General features: G+C 43.8%; 1 protein-coding gene across 1 annotated transcript; it reads right to left on the minus strand.

The window, feature by feature from the left end:
• Positions 1–1547: 1547 nt before the first annotated feature.
• On the minus strand, positions 1548–19425 carry GALR1 (galanin receptor 1). The gene is made up of 3 exons (XM_004387297.1): positions 18740–19425; positions 12872–12937; positions 1548–1868 (listed from the first exon to the last, which is right to left on the minus strand). Exons 1-3 carry the CDS (start codon positions 19418–19420, stop codon positions 1551–1553), a joined length of 1065 nt encoding a protein of 354 aa, XP_004387354.1. The 5' UTR covers positions 19421–19425; the 3' UTR covers positions 1548–1550.
• Between the last annotated feature and the right edge of the window lie 333 nt (positions 19426–19758).

The following is a 19758-nucleotide window of genomic DNA, read 5'->3' on the forward strand; positions in this document are numbered from 1 at the left end:
AACACAAGCAAATATAAAATTGTCATGAAAGCTACATCTGAAACTCAAGAGGTGATGGTTTTAACCTCAAATTAATATTTCCAGAGGGAATAATATTTGGGGAAAATACGCATTAAAAAATTATAAATTTAATGAAAAAAAGCTTATGTTTGTATAAGATACGATATCCCTAGGTATATTCATTCACAAGATTAGTTTTCTTCAAACTTTAACCGAACCAAATGTTTGACCCATTGTCATCAAGTGAGTTCTGACTTGTGGGGACCCCATGTGTTACAGAGTAGAACTGCTGCATAGGGTTTTCTTGGCTGTAATCTTGTTGGGGAGCCCTGGTGGCACACTGGTTAAGAGAGAGCTTGGCTGCTAACCAATGTGGAATTGTTGGCAGTTCGAGCAGATCGCCAGAACTTTTCTTCCATGGAGTCGCTGGATGGGCTTGAACCACCAACCTTTTGGTTAGCAGCCAAGTGCAAACCACTTGTACTACCACAGGACCCTCACCAAATGTATATTATGCTTTACTCATATGGCATGACCATTACTTAGTGCATCTGACTAATCTTTGGTACCAAAGAAATTACTATCTATACCTCATTCTCACTGATGTATATATACATATATATATACATATATATATATATATATATTTGTAAATTTTCTTTTGGGTAGGTTCCATTCAAGGCATAGCTGATACCCTCGCAAAGTGCATCCATAAAACCTTAATGCTCTGTTTCATTCTCCAAAACTCATTCACAGTTTCCATGAGTTGAGCAGTTGCACTTGGCACTTTCCCTTGATTTTAGATAGTTAACCGTATAAAGCTTAAGTTCACAGGACAGTCGGTAATTTGCAGGACCAGTTGCTAACACGAAAGAGCCCATGCCTCTACACTTAGCTTGCCTTAATGCAGCTCCTGGCCACAGGCAGAAGCAGCTCAGCCTCAGAAGTCCTGTACGCTATTTACAATGGAGAGCAGTTTTGACTTGTCCAAACAAAGTCTTTTTTCTGACTAAGAGGTGGTGTCTCCATATGAAGAGCCAAAAAATAAATAAATAAAATTCAGGTAAATCTTGCATTCTGTGTCCCATAATTATATTTTAGAATACAAACCTATTAATATTACCTCCTTTCTTAAAATGTAAGAACTAAAGCATAATTTTTTTCTAAATAAATTTGCTTCAAAATGTAGATCACAAATTCCCCTGACCATATTGATGGGACTGGCACTTATTCTATGAAGAATTGAAACGATCTATGGAATTCTAGTAAACTTGATTTTCTTAAAAGGTATAAAACTAGATATCATTTTTGTTTGTTTCTGAAATACAATTTAGAAATAAAATTGAAGTCACTCTTCCTTAAAAATAATCTTCTCTAGACTTAGGAATTCCCTAAACTGATCAAAGTTCTTTTTAACACAAGTGGAATTTAATTAAAATAATATGAATTGCTGTTAGGATAAGTTGCAGCCTTGCTTAATAACGCATTGTATTTTTTTTATGTATCTGGTTCACATATATGGAAACTCAGCAAAAGGAATATATCTTTTTTCACACATGAGTACAGTTGGTGGGTGGTGGGGTGTCAATGTGACTTTTGGTCTCTTTAGTGTTGCTGAGAGGTGACTGGGTACGACGGGGGCACTTGAACACTTGCTTGTAGGCCTTCCTGAAATTCTCAGAGAGAAACGCATATATGATGGGATTCACGGATGAATTGCTGTAGGCCAGGCAGTGCGCTGCAATTCTGAAGAGGAACGAGGCAGGGGTCAGGGGGAAGACTCCAAATTCAACCCAGAGATGGATGATATGGTGCGGCAACCAGGATATCCCAAACACCACGACCACCACCAGAACCGTCTGTGCCGTCTAGTGACAAGAAAAGGAAAAGGAAAGAGATGTAGCAATTACAACAGAAAAGAATCCAGCATTTCCATATATGCAGTAAAATAATTTTATATTTTCATTGGGCCATCTCTGCTTTAAGTGTTAACCTTCAATCCATATCTTATTTCTGTTCAAAACTTTTTCAAGACCTGTCAGCAATATCCCTAGTAATAATTTTGTAATGCCCATGAAATGCATGTGGATCATAGGAAGTGCACTTTGAATCATGGAAACAAGGATGTGTAAAGATGAAATGGAGTCCTTGGGTGGTGCAAATGGTTAACGTGCTCAACTGCTAACCAAAAGGCTGGAGGTTTGACTCCAACCAGAGGCACCTTGGAATAAAGGCCTGGTGATCTACTTCAGAAAAAATCAGCCATTGAAAACACTATGGAGCACATTTCTCCTGTGACACACACGGGGTCGCTATGAGTTGGAGTCAACTCCACAGCAACTGGTCCTGGTAAAGACGACATGCTGTAACCATAAAGCCAATAAAAACTCTTCACGCAGAGCACACGTTGAGATGGTGTCAACAGTGAGTGCGCTGACAGGGGTGTGGGTCTGATGAGCACTCGGACCCCTGCTCCAAATAGGCACTTCACACACAAGTAGGTCCATGTTTATTTCTCCTCCTTTGTTGTTGCTGGGTGCCATCAAGCTGATTCCAACTCATAGCAACCCCATATGACAGAGTAGAACTGCCCCATAGGGTTTTCTAGGCTGTAACCTTTATGGGAGATCGCCGGGTCTTTCTGCCCTGGAGCCACTGGTGGGTTGGAATTGCCAACCTTTTGGTTAGCAGTCAAGAACTTAACTGTTGTGCCACCAGGGCTCCTTTCTCTGCCTTAAACCAAAAAACCAAACCCGTTACCATCAAGTTGATTCCAACTTCGACTTTAGTAAGTTAAAGGCCGCATACACTGATTCAGTGATGGGTTCCTAAGTCACTCTAGTTTGGGTCTGTGGGCTAATTAGCCTCATATTCTTGCTTTCATCTCAACCTTTCCCTTGTTGCTCCTAAATAAGAAATATGCAGAAGCAGAGGCAGAAACTCCATGCCTTTCGTTTGAGATTCCCATTGAAAAGGCCACAGAAGGGTGTCTTTCCTGATTAAGGAACTCAACACGAGAGGCGTACTCCCCCCACTCAACACTTGGGTGCTGTGTTTCACCATCACACTCTGCCTTGTGTGAATACACATTGATTCCTCTACTGGCCATGAGCCCAAAGGGCTGGAATGAAGCCTCAGAGTGGCTTCTCCCACCCTGCTTCCAGTCAGTCCATCCAGGACAAGTTAGTAGGTAACTAACTTGGTGATAAATCGAAAACTGTACTTCTAAGGATCCAAACAAAAAAGAGTGTTCTAGTTTATTGAAATGCCTTTGTTGTGAGAGTCTAATATTTTCTAAACTATAAAATACAAAGTAATCAGTCTCTCCTATTCATGGCTGATCCAACTCCCAGTTCACTTTACCAGGGATTTCAATTCTCATAGGAAAGAGAAATATTGAAGAGGTATCTACTTCCAGTGCCTTGCCCAAATGCTAGGAGTCAAGGAAACTCTCTTTTTTCTCAGGTATACTCCAGGCTGTAATATTTTAAACAGAGTGCTTGAATATGTGGAGAGGAAATCAACAGTAATATCACTTTCTTCCTGCGCCTCCCCACACATCTCAAGGGCCAGGAAAGCAGGGCTTCAAACCAGTTCTGCCTGGTTTAGTCATAGCTGACGGAGCAAAACCTAATAGATCTGAATTTTTACAATTTGAGTGCTCCAGAACAGTCACCGAAATGGGAAAAATTACAGGTCAAAGCCCTGGAATGGGAGACTCAGAAGAGGCATATTGAACCCTTTCAGGAGCCAGATGGGTGAGACTGGATTATTGGCAGGACTGTGGAGAGCAACACATATTCAAAGCAGCATGGTCAGCCACCATGTTTGAGTGCGGCACTACTGTTTCTGACTCTGCTCAAAATCTAATGGGCAAGAGATTTGGTTGCTATGCAACACGTATGCTGCCCTTGCTTTCAAAAAAGGAGATTAAGTTTCTAGCAAAGCTTTGACCCGTAATTTTTCCTGTTCTGCTGACCATTCCAGTTCATCTAAATTCTAAAACTTTGAGTCTGTTCTGGTTTCACTTCCTTAGCCATGACTGAACCATGCAGAACCGGTTTGAAGCCCTGCAGGAAGGTGTGCAGCGAATATATTTCCTTGGATCTTATATCTTGATGCTGAAGTGGAAGTGTTGTGTGAGCATGACCTGGTGACTACCACTATTTTCCCTTCTATACAGAATTATTCCTGATGAAAGTGGATGGAAAAGGGGAGGGAAGCTGGGAGGATAGAAGAGAGAGAAGGGAGATGAAAACAACATAGTCTTTGTTGTTGTGTGCCATCAAGTCAATTCTGAGTCATAGGGTCACTATAGCGACCCTATCTTGACAGAGTAGAACTACCTCACAGGGTTTTCTAGGCTGTAATCTTTGTGGAGGCAGATCGCCAGGTCTTTTCTCTGAAGGAATGGCTGCTGGGTCCAAACCGCCAACCTTTCATTGAGTAGCCGAGCACTTAACCAACAACATATTGAGGCTTATTTTTCTTGTGACTTTACTCTGAAGGAAGAATAAGGCACAAGAGCACGAGTTCATGACAGGAAATCACTGTTATACCATGGATTCTTCTATTGGAAATGTAGGCTTCAAATGCTGCAGAAATATCAACAGGAATACTTTGCCCTATTGTCTCAATGCCACACTGCTGTAAGGGGAATTCCTACCTGACAAAAGGACTTTTTATATGACTTCTCCCCATGAACTGGAATCCTGTTGTTGTAGAAAACAACATCTAGCTTATAGTGAGCAATGCACCAACTTATGAAGCTACAATGCTAGTAAAGTCAGAAGCCAGAGTGTTTGTAACCAAGGTGGAGGCATGATGGGAGAGGAGATGATGAGAGTCCATTAAGGAGAGGACAAAGGCCTGTGGTCAGGATGGACACAGGGCGAGGCACGCAGACTGAGCAGGAATGTAGACACCAGCAGGTCAACCTTCTAGCCCCTGCTGCACCAGGAACCAGCAGCCTGACCTTTGAAAAAATGACAGCACCCCTCTGAGGCCCGATTTTCTCATCTAAGAGAATGAACCACCGAAATGTTTCCCAGCTTGTGCTTAATCCACTGAGGCACTAAAAACAACTCAGGTATTAAAACCTGGCAACAGGTTTTTATATGGCGATCAGCTTATATATTAAAGCCACTTAGCACAGGGCACACCAGGCAAACAAATCATTTGCTCAGGTATATCAGGGGAGTGTCTGCTATCAGTCCATTTACTCTATTAGCTTAGAAGAAATTCCATTCTGAGATGATTTAATCAAGACAATCTAGATATAATTACACCAACAAAATAGAACAGAAAACACAATCTTTTCTTTCTAAGACAATAGGAACATCTCTCTACTTCACAAAATAAATACCCTCTGGATATTCGGTTCCATGGTTTTTTTTTTGAGATCTTTTCACTACACACAAAGCTTAGGGCAGAAATAGATTCTAGCAGCTTATTAACAAGATTCATATCTTATCAAGGTTCATAGGGCAGAAAGCAGTCGGTCATGGCTATGCTGTATTTTCGGTGGCTGTAGTTGTTATTGTGTGTTTTTAACTAATTCAAAATTTATCACTATATTTTCCTCAATCCTGCCTGCCCTCTCAAAACCATGGACAAGAGTCAGGTTCTTTTTCTTGGTTTACCAGTAGCTTTGAAATGTGGCTGGTTTACAATTTACAATAATACTGAATGCATATTTACTGAACGGACTGTATCATTCATCTATGACTGTAGCCAGGAATCAGAATCAACTTGACAGCAACGGTTTTGGTTTGGTTTGGTCCCTGGGTGGTGCAAACATTGAAAGCGTTTGGCTGCTAACCAAAAATTTGGAAGTTTGAGTCCATCTAGAGGCACCTTGGAAGAAAAGCCTGGTGATCTGAAAAATCAGCCATTGAAAACCACACGGAGCACAGTTCTACTGACATACATGAGGAGTCGACTCAGCTGCAACTGGTTGTTGTTACTGGGTGCCATTGAGTTGATTCCAATTCATAGCGACCCCTTGTGACAGAGTGGAACTGCCCCACAGAGTCTTCTCAGCTTTAATCTTTACAGCAGCAGAACACCAGATCTTCCTCCTGTGGAGCTGCTGGATGGGTCTGAACCACCAACCTTTCCGTTAGCAGCTGAGAGCTTAACCTTTGCACCACCAGGGCTCCTTTGGATGACTGGTTACTGGTTCCCAAAGGAGTCTATCAGAATGCCTCTCTATGCTGTGTTCTCAGCTAAGTGTCTCCAGAGCCTTCACATTTTCTCCATGTTTCATTACACCCCAGCCTACTGCAGGTGATGTTCTTGTAGCTGGTAAGGGAGCAAGAGCACTGCCCACGGGCCCTGGGCGCTCAGCCCTGAGCCCTCGGGTGACTCCTGTGCAGCCCGGCAGCCTCAGGAGAGTGGGACAGGCCAGGAGCGGAGTTGGAAATGGCAGAGGAGCTTCTTCTTCTGTCTTCCTTTCAACAGAAGCCTTGGCCTCAGGGCCGAGAGACTGAGAGGAGGGTGAGGAGGGAAAGAAGCTCCAGACCAGTAGAAAACCACTCTTCATTCATCACTGCTCCTGAATGGTCAAACTCGGAAAAGGATGTTCCCAGAGCATGCTGGCTAAAGATAAAGATCTGGTCAAAATAGCACATGTGCACTCACCCCAAGCCTGGGTTCAAATAGGTCAGGGATCCCACCGAGACCCTCTGCAGGGCTTTATAAACTCAGGCAGCGAGGCTGCTTCCCAGGACTCTGACTCAGTGGTGGCAGTTATTAGGCAGTGTTATGCATTGAATTGTATCCCCAAAAAATATGTTATAAATCCTAACCCCTATGCCTGTGGTTACAATCCCATCTGGGAGTAGGTTTTCTTTGCTATGTTAATGGCAATATTGGTGAAAGGTGTGTCTTAAACCAATCTCTTTCGAGATAAAAAAGAGCAGATTAAGCACAGAAGGGGAAGATAGATGCCCTGCCACATGAGATCTCCAAGAAACCAAGAAACCGAAGTTGAAAAGAGACAAGGACCTTCTCCCAGAGCCAAGAGAGAAAGAAAGCCTTCCCCTAGAGCTGGCGCCCTGAATTCAGACATCTAGCCTCCTAAACTGTGAGAAAATAAATTTCCATTAAAGCCACCCACTTGTGGTACTTCTGTTATAGCAGTGCTAGATAACTAAGACAGGTAGCTACTCAGGAATCCCTCTGTAATTTTGAAAAGTTCAGTAGGATTTTGAGAGAACCACTGATGAGTCCAATAAAAGCTATGACAAGGGCAAAATTATCTTACCCACCTAAAGTTAACAACAATCAAAACTGCTTCAATCAATATTGGCAGGCCCTAAGGCTGGAATTCCTAGGTGGTGCGAACAATTAATGTGCTCTCTGCTAACCAGTTGGATGTTTGAGTTCAGAGATGCCTCAGAGAAAAGTCTTGGCAATCTGCTTCAGAAAAATCAGCTGCTGAAAACCCTGGAGCACAGTCCTACTCTGAAACACAGGGGGTTGCCGTAAGGCAGGATCGACTTGACAGCAACTAGTTTAGTTGGGTTTAAAGGCTGAAGAAAGCCTGTTTTTCAGTGAAAGAAATGCCACTCCCCCTCTGTTCTCTGAAATGTCAGAATGTAACACAGCAAACTCCTCTCTGTGGAGAATGAGCTGATTTCATTTTTTTAAATTTCTTGCACTCTTTAATATTTTGATTTCTTGGGTCATTTGCCTCTATCGGAGATGAGGCTATACCCCGTATATGTACTTCTTGTCTCAGTTGTCCACTTAGAGGAAAGAACCACAGTATTATCTTTTGATGGAGAAAAGGTCATCATTTGAAATTATGTACTAAATCTAGACACTAACTCATGTTATACTTGGGATCAGGTCCTTTATAAGCTTGGTATCTTTTTGCTCTTTTTCTTATGCTGTAACTATCTGAAAAATAGTAATGTCTGTTCTTCTCTTGAGATGCTCTTGTCCAACTCATCTGAAGCATCTGTTCTTCAAAGAGTTTTACTCACAATACATCTAACGGAACTTGGCTAGGAAGAAAAAAGTGACTACAAAATGAGAATGAATCTTAGGAATGTACCCCAGAGAAATAAGAGCCATCACACAAATAGACACACACAAATTCATGTTCATTGCAGCATTTTTCACAATAGCAAAAAGATGGAAACAACCTAAGTGCCCATCAACAACTGAATGGGTAAACAAATCATGGTGCATACATACAATGGAATACTACGCAACAATAAAGAACAATGATGAATCCATGAAACAACTCACAACATGGATAGATCTGGAGGGCATTATGCTGAGCAAAATAAGTCAATAACAAAGGACAAATATTGTATGAGACCACTATTATAAAAACTCAAGAAAAACTGTACACACAGGAACAGTCTTTGAAGGTTACCAGGGAGGGAGAGGAAGGAGGGGAAACCACTAACTAGATAGTAGACACGTGTTACCTTTAGTGAAGGGAAAGGCGATACACAATATAGGGGAGGTCAGCACAACTTGACTAAGGCAAAGGAAGCCACTGAGAGACACAGCAAAACCAGATGAATGGAAACAGGGAACCCAGGGGGGCAAGGGGGAAAGTGCTGATAAATTGCCAGGGTTGTAACCAATGTCACAAAACAATTTGTGCATCAATTTTTTGAATGGGAAACTGATATGCTCTGCAAACTTTTACCTAAAGCACAATAAAATGTTCCACAAAAAAAAAAAAAAAAAGATGGAAATGAAGAAGAGCATTCTGTAAATTATATAATTGACAGCCAAAAAGTTTACTGAATTACTGCAAGCCAGAGAAACAAACAAGCAAAAAACTGTTAAAAGAATCCAGTGGTTGATAGGGCATTAAAGACGTCCTCTCAACCAATTTTCCACCTAGAAGCCCTCATCCAATAAATGCATCTGTCCCATTAGGAAGTCTTCCAAGGATAGCTCAGGAATGTCATCTTAGCCTATGACCGACCTTGGGCCTAAAAATCATTCTTTATGCTAGCAGAGCATAAGCAAAGCATTTAATCCATGGTAGAGCTCTAGATTCATATTACCATTATTCCAATTATTTCTGCAATAGAATCACATCCTTCTTTTGTTTTTTCCTCTACAAATGGAGAATAACTATTTATCATGCTTATCATAAAAGGCCTAGCCCTCCACCTCGTGATTATTATCCATCTTAACAGGCGAATCCCATGTGGGTAGATACAGCCAAGGAATGGAACTCCATTTGGCCGCTGAGAGGAAGGGCCAGGAAGAGGTGGAGCTGAAGAGAGCAAACCATGAAAACTCTACTGCGAACGAATCCATTAGCTTTTAAACATCGAATATATCTATGCCAGTAACAATCTTCTAGGAGTCCCTAGGTGGTGCGAACGGTGAAACATGCAATTACTAGCTGAAAGTTTGGCAGTTCGAACCCACCCAACAACCACAATCTTCTGTGCTAAGACCTAAGAGAAGATCCCCAAGGAATCAACCAATCACTGATTTCAGGGAATTTAGAGTCTACTCTTACTCTTTTTTTCTAGATCTCGCTTGCTTCCTTTTCTCTTCTCTCTCCCCTTTGTCATCTGGCTTCTCTCTTCTTTCTTTCTGCTCCCTGTTCTAATCCCTCCCCTGCACCTGTGTCCAATCACTTTGTTAGACACACACACACATCCACTTATGCTCTCGCACACACATAAACACATAGCACTATCACCGCCACACTACAGTTTATTTGTTCCCTGCAAACAAGGTGGCAATTACATGTATCAAAAGATATCTGGCATCTGTTTGGTGGCTATTAAGGATGGAAGAGAAAGCCTGCTCCCCTCCTCTGATTACTAAAACCTTCTCATGTGGGAAGAATGAACAAAGGAATGATATATGTATATATATTTAGTTGTTGTTGTTATGTGCTGTCCGGTTGATTCCAACTCATAGCAACCCTATAGGACAGAGTAGAACTGCCCCATAGGGTTTCCAAGGCTGTAAATCTTTTCTTTTTTTTTTATTGTTGTGCTTTAAGTGAAAGTTTACAATTCAAATTAGTCTCTCATACAAAAATTTATACATACATTGTAATGTGACAGCACACTCCTCCTTTCCTCCCCGGATTTCTCGTGTCCATTCAACCAGCTCCTGACCCTCTCTGCCTTCTCATCTCGCCTCCGGACAAGAGCTGCCCATCTAGTCTCATGTATCTACTTAAGCTAAGAAGCACACTCTTCACGAGTATCATTTTATGTCCCATAGTCCAGCCTAATCTTTGTCTAAAGAGTTGGCCTTGAGAATGGTTTTAGTTTTGAGCTAACAGAGTCTGGGGGCCACGTCTTCCAGGGTCCCTCCAACTATCAGTCAAACCATTAAGTCTGGTCTTTTTACTAGAATTTGAGTTCTGCACCCCACTTTTCTCCTGCTCCGTCAGGGACTGTCTGTTGTGTTCCCTGTCGGGGAGGTCATTGGTGGTAGCCAGGCACCATCTAGTTCTTCTAGTCTCAGGCTGATGATGTCTCTGGTTTATGTGGCCCAGTCTGTCTCTTGGGCTAATACTTTCTTAGTGTCTTTGGTGTTATTCATTCTCCTTTGCTCCAGATGGGTTGGGACCAGTTGATGCATCTTAGATGGCCACTCGCTAGCTTTTGACTCCCCCGAGGCTGTAAATCTTTATGGAAGCAGACTGCCACATCTTTTTCTTGCACAGTAACTGGTGGATTCAAATGGCTGACCTTTCAGTTAGCAGCCGAGCAGCAACCACTGTGCCACCCGGGCTCTAGCATAGATAAATAGATAGACAGATAGATAGACAGATATAGATATAGATTGATATGTATACACCCAAACCAAACCCATTGCTATCGAGTCTATTCCAACCCATAGCGACCCTATATGATATTATACAGATGATATCACATATGTGATATTTGTATAGATATATTCATGTACAGATTCAGGTACAGAAATAAATATAGATACAGGTAAACAAAGTAATTGCTTAGCTAAGTGCTAATCCTTAGGTCTTTTTACTGGAAAATAAAATAGAAGCTCTTCTAATCATTTCTTATAAGACTTATTTTCATTCGTTTGATGACTTTGTTCTTTTCTGAGACTTTTACAGTTTCTCTTCAACACTTTTTCAAATAGAGAGATTAAAATTAGTCATAGCACACACACAAGATCCAGATGATGTTCACAAAATGTATTTTTCTTTCTTTTGGTAAACATAAAGTCTTTTCAATCAATAACAAACATATATCAATATCAATGATATCTCCTGTGTTAAAGGAGAAAATCCATCCCTCCCTCCCCTGGCTTGCCAAGCACCCTTCACACCGGACAACACTTTTGAATTTACATGTTTACACAATTACATCTCCTCAGCTACAAGGTTAACGCCATATGGAGCCAATTCAACTTCAATCCCACGATCCAGCTCAAGCCTATAAATAACCATCCAATCGTTGTGTCCTAGAAATAATTGTCTAAGGGGCAACTATAAGCAGTTCTTAATTGTCTTTGATGAATCCTTTTCTTGTGGATGAGACATGTGTCTCAGAGGAAACACGAAGACGCAGACTGGAAAAATCAGGAAACTCCAGCACAAAGCACATCACGAAACCAGAGGGGCAAACGTTAGCTTTCAGGGGTGATTCTATCCATGCAACCCAACACCTTGGCAGCTGTTGGAAAGAGGCACCCAGAAATTTAAAATAAAGCCTAGATAATGGTTTTGGTGTCAGGAAGGGTTGAGGAAAGGAAGCTATAAGATAGTCTAGTTACATATGTGGCAGCTTTTACTCTTGGGTCATTATCCTAAAAACCGTTTGATTATCTCTCTAATACAAGTTGACTTTTGGTGCTAGAAAATTTTTAAAAAGTCTTAATATTTGTGCTTTTTAACCAAATGTCTACCAGTGCCTTTGACTGACTCTGGGAACATGTGTTTTTAGCCACATTATTGTCTATAAACAAGGAAAGTCAGGAAAACTGTCTTTTTTTAAGCAGGATTCTTAACAGTAAATATGATTATCTGAGCTATAATTTCTGCAAATCATGTATGTCATTAATCATAATAAATATTTAGGAGGAAAAACAAGGTATTTCAGATTTTATTACTAACATTGTGGGTAAAAATGTCTAGTTATAATCTCCTCCTCCCTAATCACAATGTCTGATGATTGCATTCTACTTTCTAAAATCAGAAATTACATAAATATTATCTGAATAAGAATTAAATTAATCCTAACTTGTAAAACAGTTTTTCCTTAACATGTGACGTAATAAATATCAATAAGCTGGACGCTTTAATAGCAATCAAAAGAGACTTGTTGAAGTCAGAATTCATTTTTATTTTCAAGAAAGACAATAAAAATGGGGTAGAATTCCCTTTCAAACTGCTCCCAGCTTTAATTATATCCCCTTTCGGTTGAGGTATGCACAAAGTCTAAAGAGAAGAGATAAGGGCACCATGTCTTGCTCTTGAGGCTTTAGGGGGAGATTATAGCAACTTTCTCTTGAAAGAAATTAACCCAGGGCCTTCTGGAATCACACAGAGACAGTAAATATAAAACAAAATGCCTATAGGTTCACACCATGAAGCAGCTCTGCATTCTGCCTCAATCTCCCTAGAACATACCTCAAATGGGGCTCAGAATCCAAAATATGCATGTGGACCTGCACTCCTACCCCAAGCCTCCCTCCAAGTTTAACACAGTCAGTCCTTACCTGTGAAGCCTCACGGAGAACCACTTTCCATTCCCATGGCTGCCCTACTAGTAAGAGATTTATTTCAAATACCCATTCCAAGGAACTTAGATTTCCCAGGCATTGGGCGGATGTGAGGATAATTGAGAATAAAAATAAACTACTCTCTACAGAATGGCATGCATGTGACGATTACCTTCTTCTTGGATGCTTCTGACTTCTTTGACATGTTCTTCAATTTTTTGTGCAAATGATTAAGGACCTGAAAGACACAGATGGATAAAGCGAGTTTGCCTCCCACCTCGTCATGCATTGTCTGCCTGGTGTTGACCATGATTGGCATTCTAAGGTGGTAATATCATTATCTATAAAATCACAACATAATGTACTGTATTTTTACACAAATAATGCATGCCTTCTACATTTGTTTGCCAACTGTGCCCTCCCTGCTGCGAGATGTTTTCATAAGCACACTATGCTAATTTTTTACAGCAACATGTAAAAAAAATTGGCATAGTGGCTCTTATGAAAATACCTCGCAGGGGGAGGGCACGATTTGCAAACAAATGTAGAAGGTGCATGTTATTTGCATAAAAATATGGTAATAGCATTGTCTATAAAATTACTTAAATAAAAGTGCACGATAAATTAAAAAAAAAAAAACAACCCATTGCCATCGAGTCAATTCCGACTCATTGCGACCCTGTAGAACAGAGTAGAATAGCCCCAAAGGGTATCCAAGGAGCAGCTGGTGGATTTGAACTACTGATCTTTTGGTTAGCAGCTGAGCTGTTAGCCACTGTGCCACCAGGGCTCCGCACAATAAATAGAAACTGCCAAATACGCCTGCTTTCCAACGTTTGGGAGTATGACAGAACGACCAATGCCCACGGAGTGTGGGCCGTAGTACCTGTTTGCAGACAGTGCTGGTGTGTGGGTCTGATTCTTCTACAGAAAGAGCCCCACCACCACCCACTGTCACTAGATTTCCACTATAGGTCAGACACAATGACATACGGACCCATTTATTGTTGGGTGCCACCAAGTGGATTCTGACTCATAGTGACTCCATGCGACAGAGTAGAACTGCCCCATAGGGTTTCCTACGCTGTAATCTTTATGGGAGCAGATCTCCAGGTCTTTCTCCCATGGAGCTGCTGGTGGGTTCCAACTGCCAACCTTTTGGTTAGCAGCGAAGTGCTTAACCATTGCTCCAGCAGGGCTCCTTATACAGACCCTATTAAAAAAAAGAAAAAAAAGTTGCCATCAAGTCAATTCCAGCTCATACTGACCCTATAGGACAGAGCAGAACTGCCCCCTAGGGTTTCCAAGGAGTGGCTGGTGGATTTGAACTGCCGACCTTTTGGTTAGCAGCCAAGCTCTTAACCACTACCCCACCTAGATACATCAAAAAATTAGAGACCATCTCGTGCCCTCAAGGAGTTCACCATCCAACAGGGAAAGAAAGCAAATAAACAAATGGGCAGTATAACCAGATCTCTCTCCAAGGCAGCGAGGCTGAATTATGCCAAAGTTTGCTTTGATGTGTTTCATCTGTTTTCCCGTTGGGGATTGTCTCCACTTCAAATCTTCATAAAGCAAATCACCACATCAGGCCCCTTTCTTTCTTTATTAAATCCTTCTCATCGTGCTGTGCTTCTAGACCATGTACATGTTGGGAATTCAGCATCGCAACGTAGAGACCATTTAGCAGGGTTTTCAATTAATATCCCTGTCAGTGAGCCTCCTTGAAGATGCACTGGCTTCTAATTAGAGAAACTATTTCTGTCTTCCCTCACCAGGGTACTCTCAGGAGAAAGGATACAAAAATCTTTGGTTATGTACAGGAATTTCCAACACACACTCGGCCTTACGCAAGAGTGCTAACCCTGCAGAACTAGTACATGACTTTGTTTTTATACTCCATCTGAGTGAAAATCCAAAGAAAATTTAGCTCTGTATGGCCATGAGCTTTAGAGGGCCTGTAGATTGCTGAGCTGAGTGTCTCAAAGAACCAGAAGCCACTTTCCAGCTGTTTCTTTGCTTCCCTCTAGCACCGCGGCATGGAGATAATTTAATCACATCGGACTTCTTGCAGAGGCTGACTCTATTTCATCAGCTCCATGCACCACTGGAGCAACCCATCACACTCTAACTGACAACCACACAGGGTGTTTACCTCTCCTATAAGCCTCATGCAGGTTAGGCAGCTACCAGGGTGGTGTGAATCCCTGACTCTACATTCCCTGCCCGACTAAGATATTTCTCCCTTCCTAAAATGGCTGAGCATCATCTACAACATGACAAGTCTTTCACTTGCAAGAGGATCATTGGGAATAACTCTCAACACATTAACATTGGGTTACTTTATTCTTTTGCCAAGAGAAATCAGGATACTGAAAATTGAATGTAAGGCAAGTATAGAAAGGAGCTTTTGTAGGAGCAAAAGATTGCTGCCAAGGGGAAGGAAAGGGCTGGAGTGTGACCCTGCTTGGAGAGGACAGGCCTGGTAAGATGAACCAGTGGCATCTTCCCAGCAGGAGACCACAAGAGGACACTGGTCACAGAGAACAAGGGAGCAGGAGAGAAGAAGAGCTAAGAGGCAGCAGGAACACAGATCAGAGGGGGACATCTGGCGAAGAGGCTGCACAGGAAATGCAAAGGTCAACTGCTTTGTAATTGTGCCTAAGGGTCTACTCATTCCTCCGATGAATTAAATTGGATCCCTACACAGAAACTTCAGAAGACCTAAGGATATCAAATATAGTTGAACGGTCAATGAGGAAAATACCCGAGGAAACCTTGCTCAGCTCTGCTTCTTTTCCAGAGCCTGTACTCTAAGCATGTGGGGATATGTTATGACACAACATGGCAGAGTGCCTGTCATCAGAGGAGAAAGAATGGAGGTGTCGGGACAAGTTAAGATTACATTTCTCCAGAAGATAATGAGGGCTGTATGGTGGCACCTCCGTCATGCCACACGTTCTGGAGCAGGGTGTGTAGGAAGACACCCACTCAAGCCTGAGCCCAGGTCACCCTGAGTTCAGCTCTCTCTGGGCACATGGAGACACTTGGTGGGGTGGGCACATCAAGAGGTAATCTTCTTTATAGACCAAGGGGGTCCCAGACCATAATTTATCCTAAAGGAAGGAGGGGCACAGCTTTGTACAAGAGCAACTGCACGGCCTCAGAGGGGAGAGGTTTAGCAGAGCACTGGGTCTGCCCTCCCAGGCGTTCCCTAGTCCCGTGGGTGCGAGGTGCTGGGGGGAGGGGTTCAGGTGAGAAGAAACCGGAAACAACTATTCCACTAAAAATATGTAAGATTTGGGGAGCAGCAGGCAACTCAAGAATGCAGTTCTCAAGTGTTATGGATTGAATTGTGTCCACCAAAAATATGAGTTGTAAATCTTCTATGCCTGTGGGTATAACCCCATTTGGGAATGAGTCGTCTTTGTTATGTTAACGAGACAGGATTAGTGTAAGTATGTCTTAAATCAATCTCTTTTGAGATATAAAAGAGTTTAAACAAGCAAACCAGAGAAGCAGAGATGGGGGAAGAGAGATGCATAGCCAAGGACCTTCCTCCAGAGCCAACAGAGAGACAGAGACTTCCCCTAGAGCCAGCGCCCTGCATTTGGACTTCTAGCCTCCTAAACTGTGCGAAAATAAATTTCTGTTTGTTAAAGGCACCCACTTGTGGTATTTCTGTTATAGCAGCACTAGATGACTAAGATGTCTTGTTAAGTTTAAAGGTGAAACAAAACAAAATAAAAACTCACATCATCATCTCAGTGTCTCTCGGGCCATTGGTAATTTTTCCTCTCAGCTCTCAGACCTGGACCTCGGGGAAACCGCCAGTCCTGAACCCACCACTCAAGTGGCAATATCTTTAACTGAGAAGCACACACTTAATGATTAAACCAAAGAAAAGCAACTTTGTGACATCTCTACTTAGTCAGGCCTGGAGTGAATTTCCAAATATTATTTTGAATCCCAAAGATTTTCCCAGTTATGCTTAGAATCAAACTATGTGTGTGTAGAAAACGTCTCAGTGATCATATATTTATTAAATTTCTGAAAACCATTTTTAAACTTGCCCTAGATATGCCTTTTATAAACTCTCAAAAGACAGAATTTAGCCCAATACATTCCTTAAAGTTTACCTTGCTGTCTCCATTGAGAAGATCTAAAGTTATTTTTCCCTAAAGACTTTTGGGAAAGAAAGAAAGAATATGCTCCAGTTCTAACCCAACCAACTAGGAATTTAGGAGGCACTTTTTGAAAGAGTCACTGTAGGACCCAACTTGGAGCACTGACCCCCTGAACTGTTTTCACACCCTCAAGTCCTTGCCAAAATCCCTCTCCGTCCATTCAGAGGACTTGGAATCCCTGGTGAAATTCCTTCTGGAACTATCTACTAGCTTCATAAACTGGAGACAGTCACATCACTCCTCCAAACTCAGTTCCCTTATCAATAAAACAGGGACTATAGTTTCAAGCCACAGGGCTGCTGTGCAGATCAGTGAGATAACGCGTGAGACACATAGAACCAGCGTTTGTTTCAAATTTGCAGGACACCAAATATAGAAAGGAGCTTTGGTGGTACAGCGGCTAAGTGGTTGGATGCTAACCAGAATGTTGGCAGTTCGAATCCACCCAGGGGCTCAGGGGAGAAAGACCTGGTGATCTGCTCCCATAAAGATTACATCCTAGAAAATCCTACGGGGCAGTGCTACTCTGTAGACATACGGGGTTGCTATGAGTCGGAATTGACTTGACAGCACCTAACTACAAAATAAAAAGATTAGCCATTTTCCAGATAATTAAGTGGGAGTTATTTTCCACATTGCCTGTCTCCACTATATTTTATATATAACCGCTTGGTGCAGTCATTCTTTCAGATTATATCCAAAATTATTCCCATTCAAAATATAGACACAACTCTATATTGATGATAATGCACGGGGGAACCCCATACCAGATGGCTTATGTCAGACATTTTTCTGGAAAAATAAGAATTACTTTCTTGCTTCTACCACCGTCTGTTTCTTCAGGGTTCTACAGCCACAGCCTTACCAGAAATAAAATGAGAGACAGAGAGAGATGAAGCTAAATTGGTGCAAATGTTAGTGTTTTTCTAATGGTGATACTACTCTAAAGACAATACTTCGGGTGATATTACAGTGTACCCCATAAATCACCATCATATGGTGTAGGTACGAAATCTTCAAAATCCTGTGTTGTTCATGAAAGAGAAGGTGCATTTAGGGAGCTGGCCAGGCTGTATACAGGGAGGACTAGAACAGTCTCCCCAGTGAGGAAGAGCCCCATAGGTGAAATCAGGTGGGTGTCCAGAGTGTTTCTCTAGAGTCGGAGATTTAGACCCGCTCTGACCTGAATCACTTCATATTGTTTAGACAACCATTCTAAAAGGACTCAAATGGAAACACAACAGCTCCAGTTGCCTTCCTTCCAAACTTCTCTGGACACTCCAGTCAAGACTAAGTGAAGAAATGCTGCTTTACGACTTGGAGTTTTTTAAGTTAAACTTCTCTGTACAATGAACCACGCGACTCTGCCCCCATGAGTAGTGGCTTCCCAGAACCGGGTCCCGCAAAGCCGCTTCTGGTGAGCGCACGCCCTGAGCGCCCGCGGGGACCCGTATGGCACCACAAGCCCCTCCACCGTGCTACCCCGCACGGGCGCCCTACAATCCCTGCATCCCTCATTTCTTTGCTCGGGTAATCTGGGGCCGAGAGTTAAAAAGCAGAGCTGGCTTTTCATCAGTTGAGGGGGTGCTCTGAGCACGCCTCTCCTGCCAGCGCTGCAAGGTGCAAGGACGGAGAAGGGAGGTGAGTCGTCTAGGGACGTCTGGGAAACGAAGGGCACACTGTCCCGGGCATTTCTCAAACTCCAAATAACTTCCTTGTGCAACCTCCAGCGGGAAGCCCAAGCAGAGGCGAGGGCAAAACTAAACGGAGAAGGTTCTCCACACAGACGAGCCCCGAAAACAAAAGGGGACGCCCCAGGCCCTCACCCCCGCCGTCCCCCGCCGCCCGCCCACCTTGGCATAGCAGAAGCAGATGAGTAGCAGCGGCAGCAGGTACCCGAAGACAAAGGTGCACACCACATAGGCCTTCTTGTGGCGCTGGTTGGGCCACTGCTCCCAACAGAAGGTCTGGTTGCCGGAGCCGCGGAGGAAGAGGCGCTGGTGATAGGCCACGGGCGAGGCCATGGCGATGGACAGCGCCCAGATGACGGCGACGCCCAGCAGCGCGTTGCGGGACACCCGCAGCGAGGAGGAGCGCCGCGAGTGTACGATGGCCACGTAGCGGTCTACAGACATCGCGACCAGGGTGAAGATGCTGACCAGCATGGAGACGGTGAAGAAGTAGTGGGTGAACTTGCAGATGAAGGCGCCCAGCACCCAGGTGGGAAGCACGTACACGGTGGCCTGGAAGGGGATGCAGAAGAGCAGGTAGGCAAGGTCGGCGATGCTCAGGTTGAGGATGAACAGGTTGGTGGTGCTGCGCGGCTTGCCCGGTTTGCTGCGCGCCAGCACGGTGATCACTAGGCTGTTGCCCAGCACGCCCAGCACGAAGATAAGGCCGAACACCACGAGCGTGGCCAGGTTCTCGACGCCGATGCCCAGCAGCGGCAGCGGCTCGTGGCCACTGGGCTCCGGGCCGCTGGGCTCAGGCCCGCTTGCGTTGCCCTCGCTTACATTCCCGGCTGCTAGCTCCATGGCCCGGGCGCCCGGGCGCGGGGCGCACTGGGACGCAGCGGTCCCAGCCCAGAGGCGGGCGCGTGTCCCCGCGCCGGAGCTGCCCTCGAGGCGCACGACACGGCGCGGCCCTGGGTTGGCTGTGCGGCCGCCGGTGAGCCGGCGGGTACTCGCGTTGGGGTCGCGGGCGGCTATCCCTGGGATGGGGGCGGCTCCGGCCCCGGCCCCAGCCCGGACCCCGACCCTGGCTCTCCGCCTGTGGCGCCGCCACCGAGCCGCGCCGGAGGGACGCTCCAGCTGTGGCCGCGGTGGAGACCCTCCCACGGCCTTACTCGCTTGAGTCCGGGCTGGCAGCGTGC

Source organism: Trichechus manatus, unplaced genomic scaffold, assembly GCF_000243295.1.
Source record: "Trichechus manatus latirostris isolate Lorelei unplaced genomic scaffold, TriManLat1.0 scaffold00183, whole genome shotgun sequence".
In the NCBI taxonomy this organism is placed as follows: domain Eukaryota; kingdom Metazoa; phylum Chordata; class Mammalia; order Sirenia; family Trichechidae; genus Trichechus; species Trichechus manatus.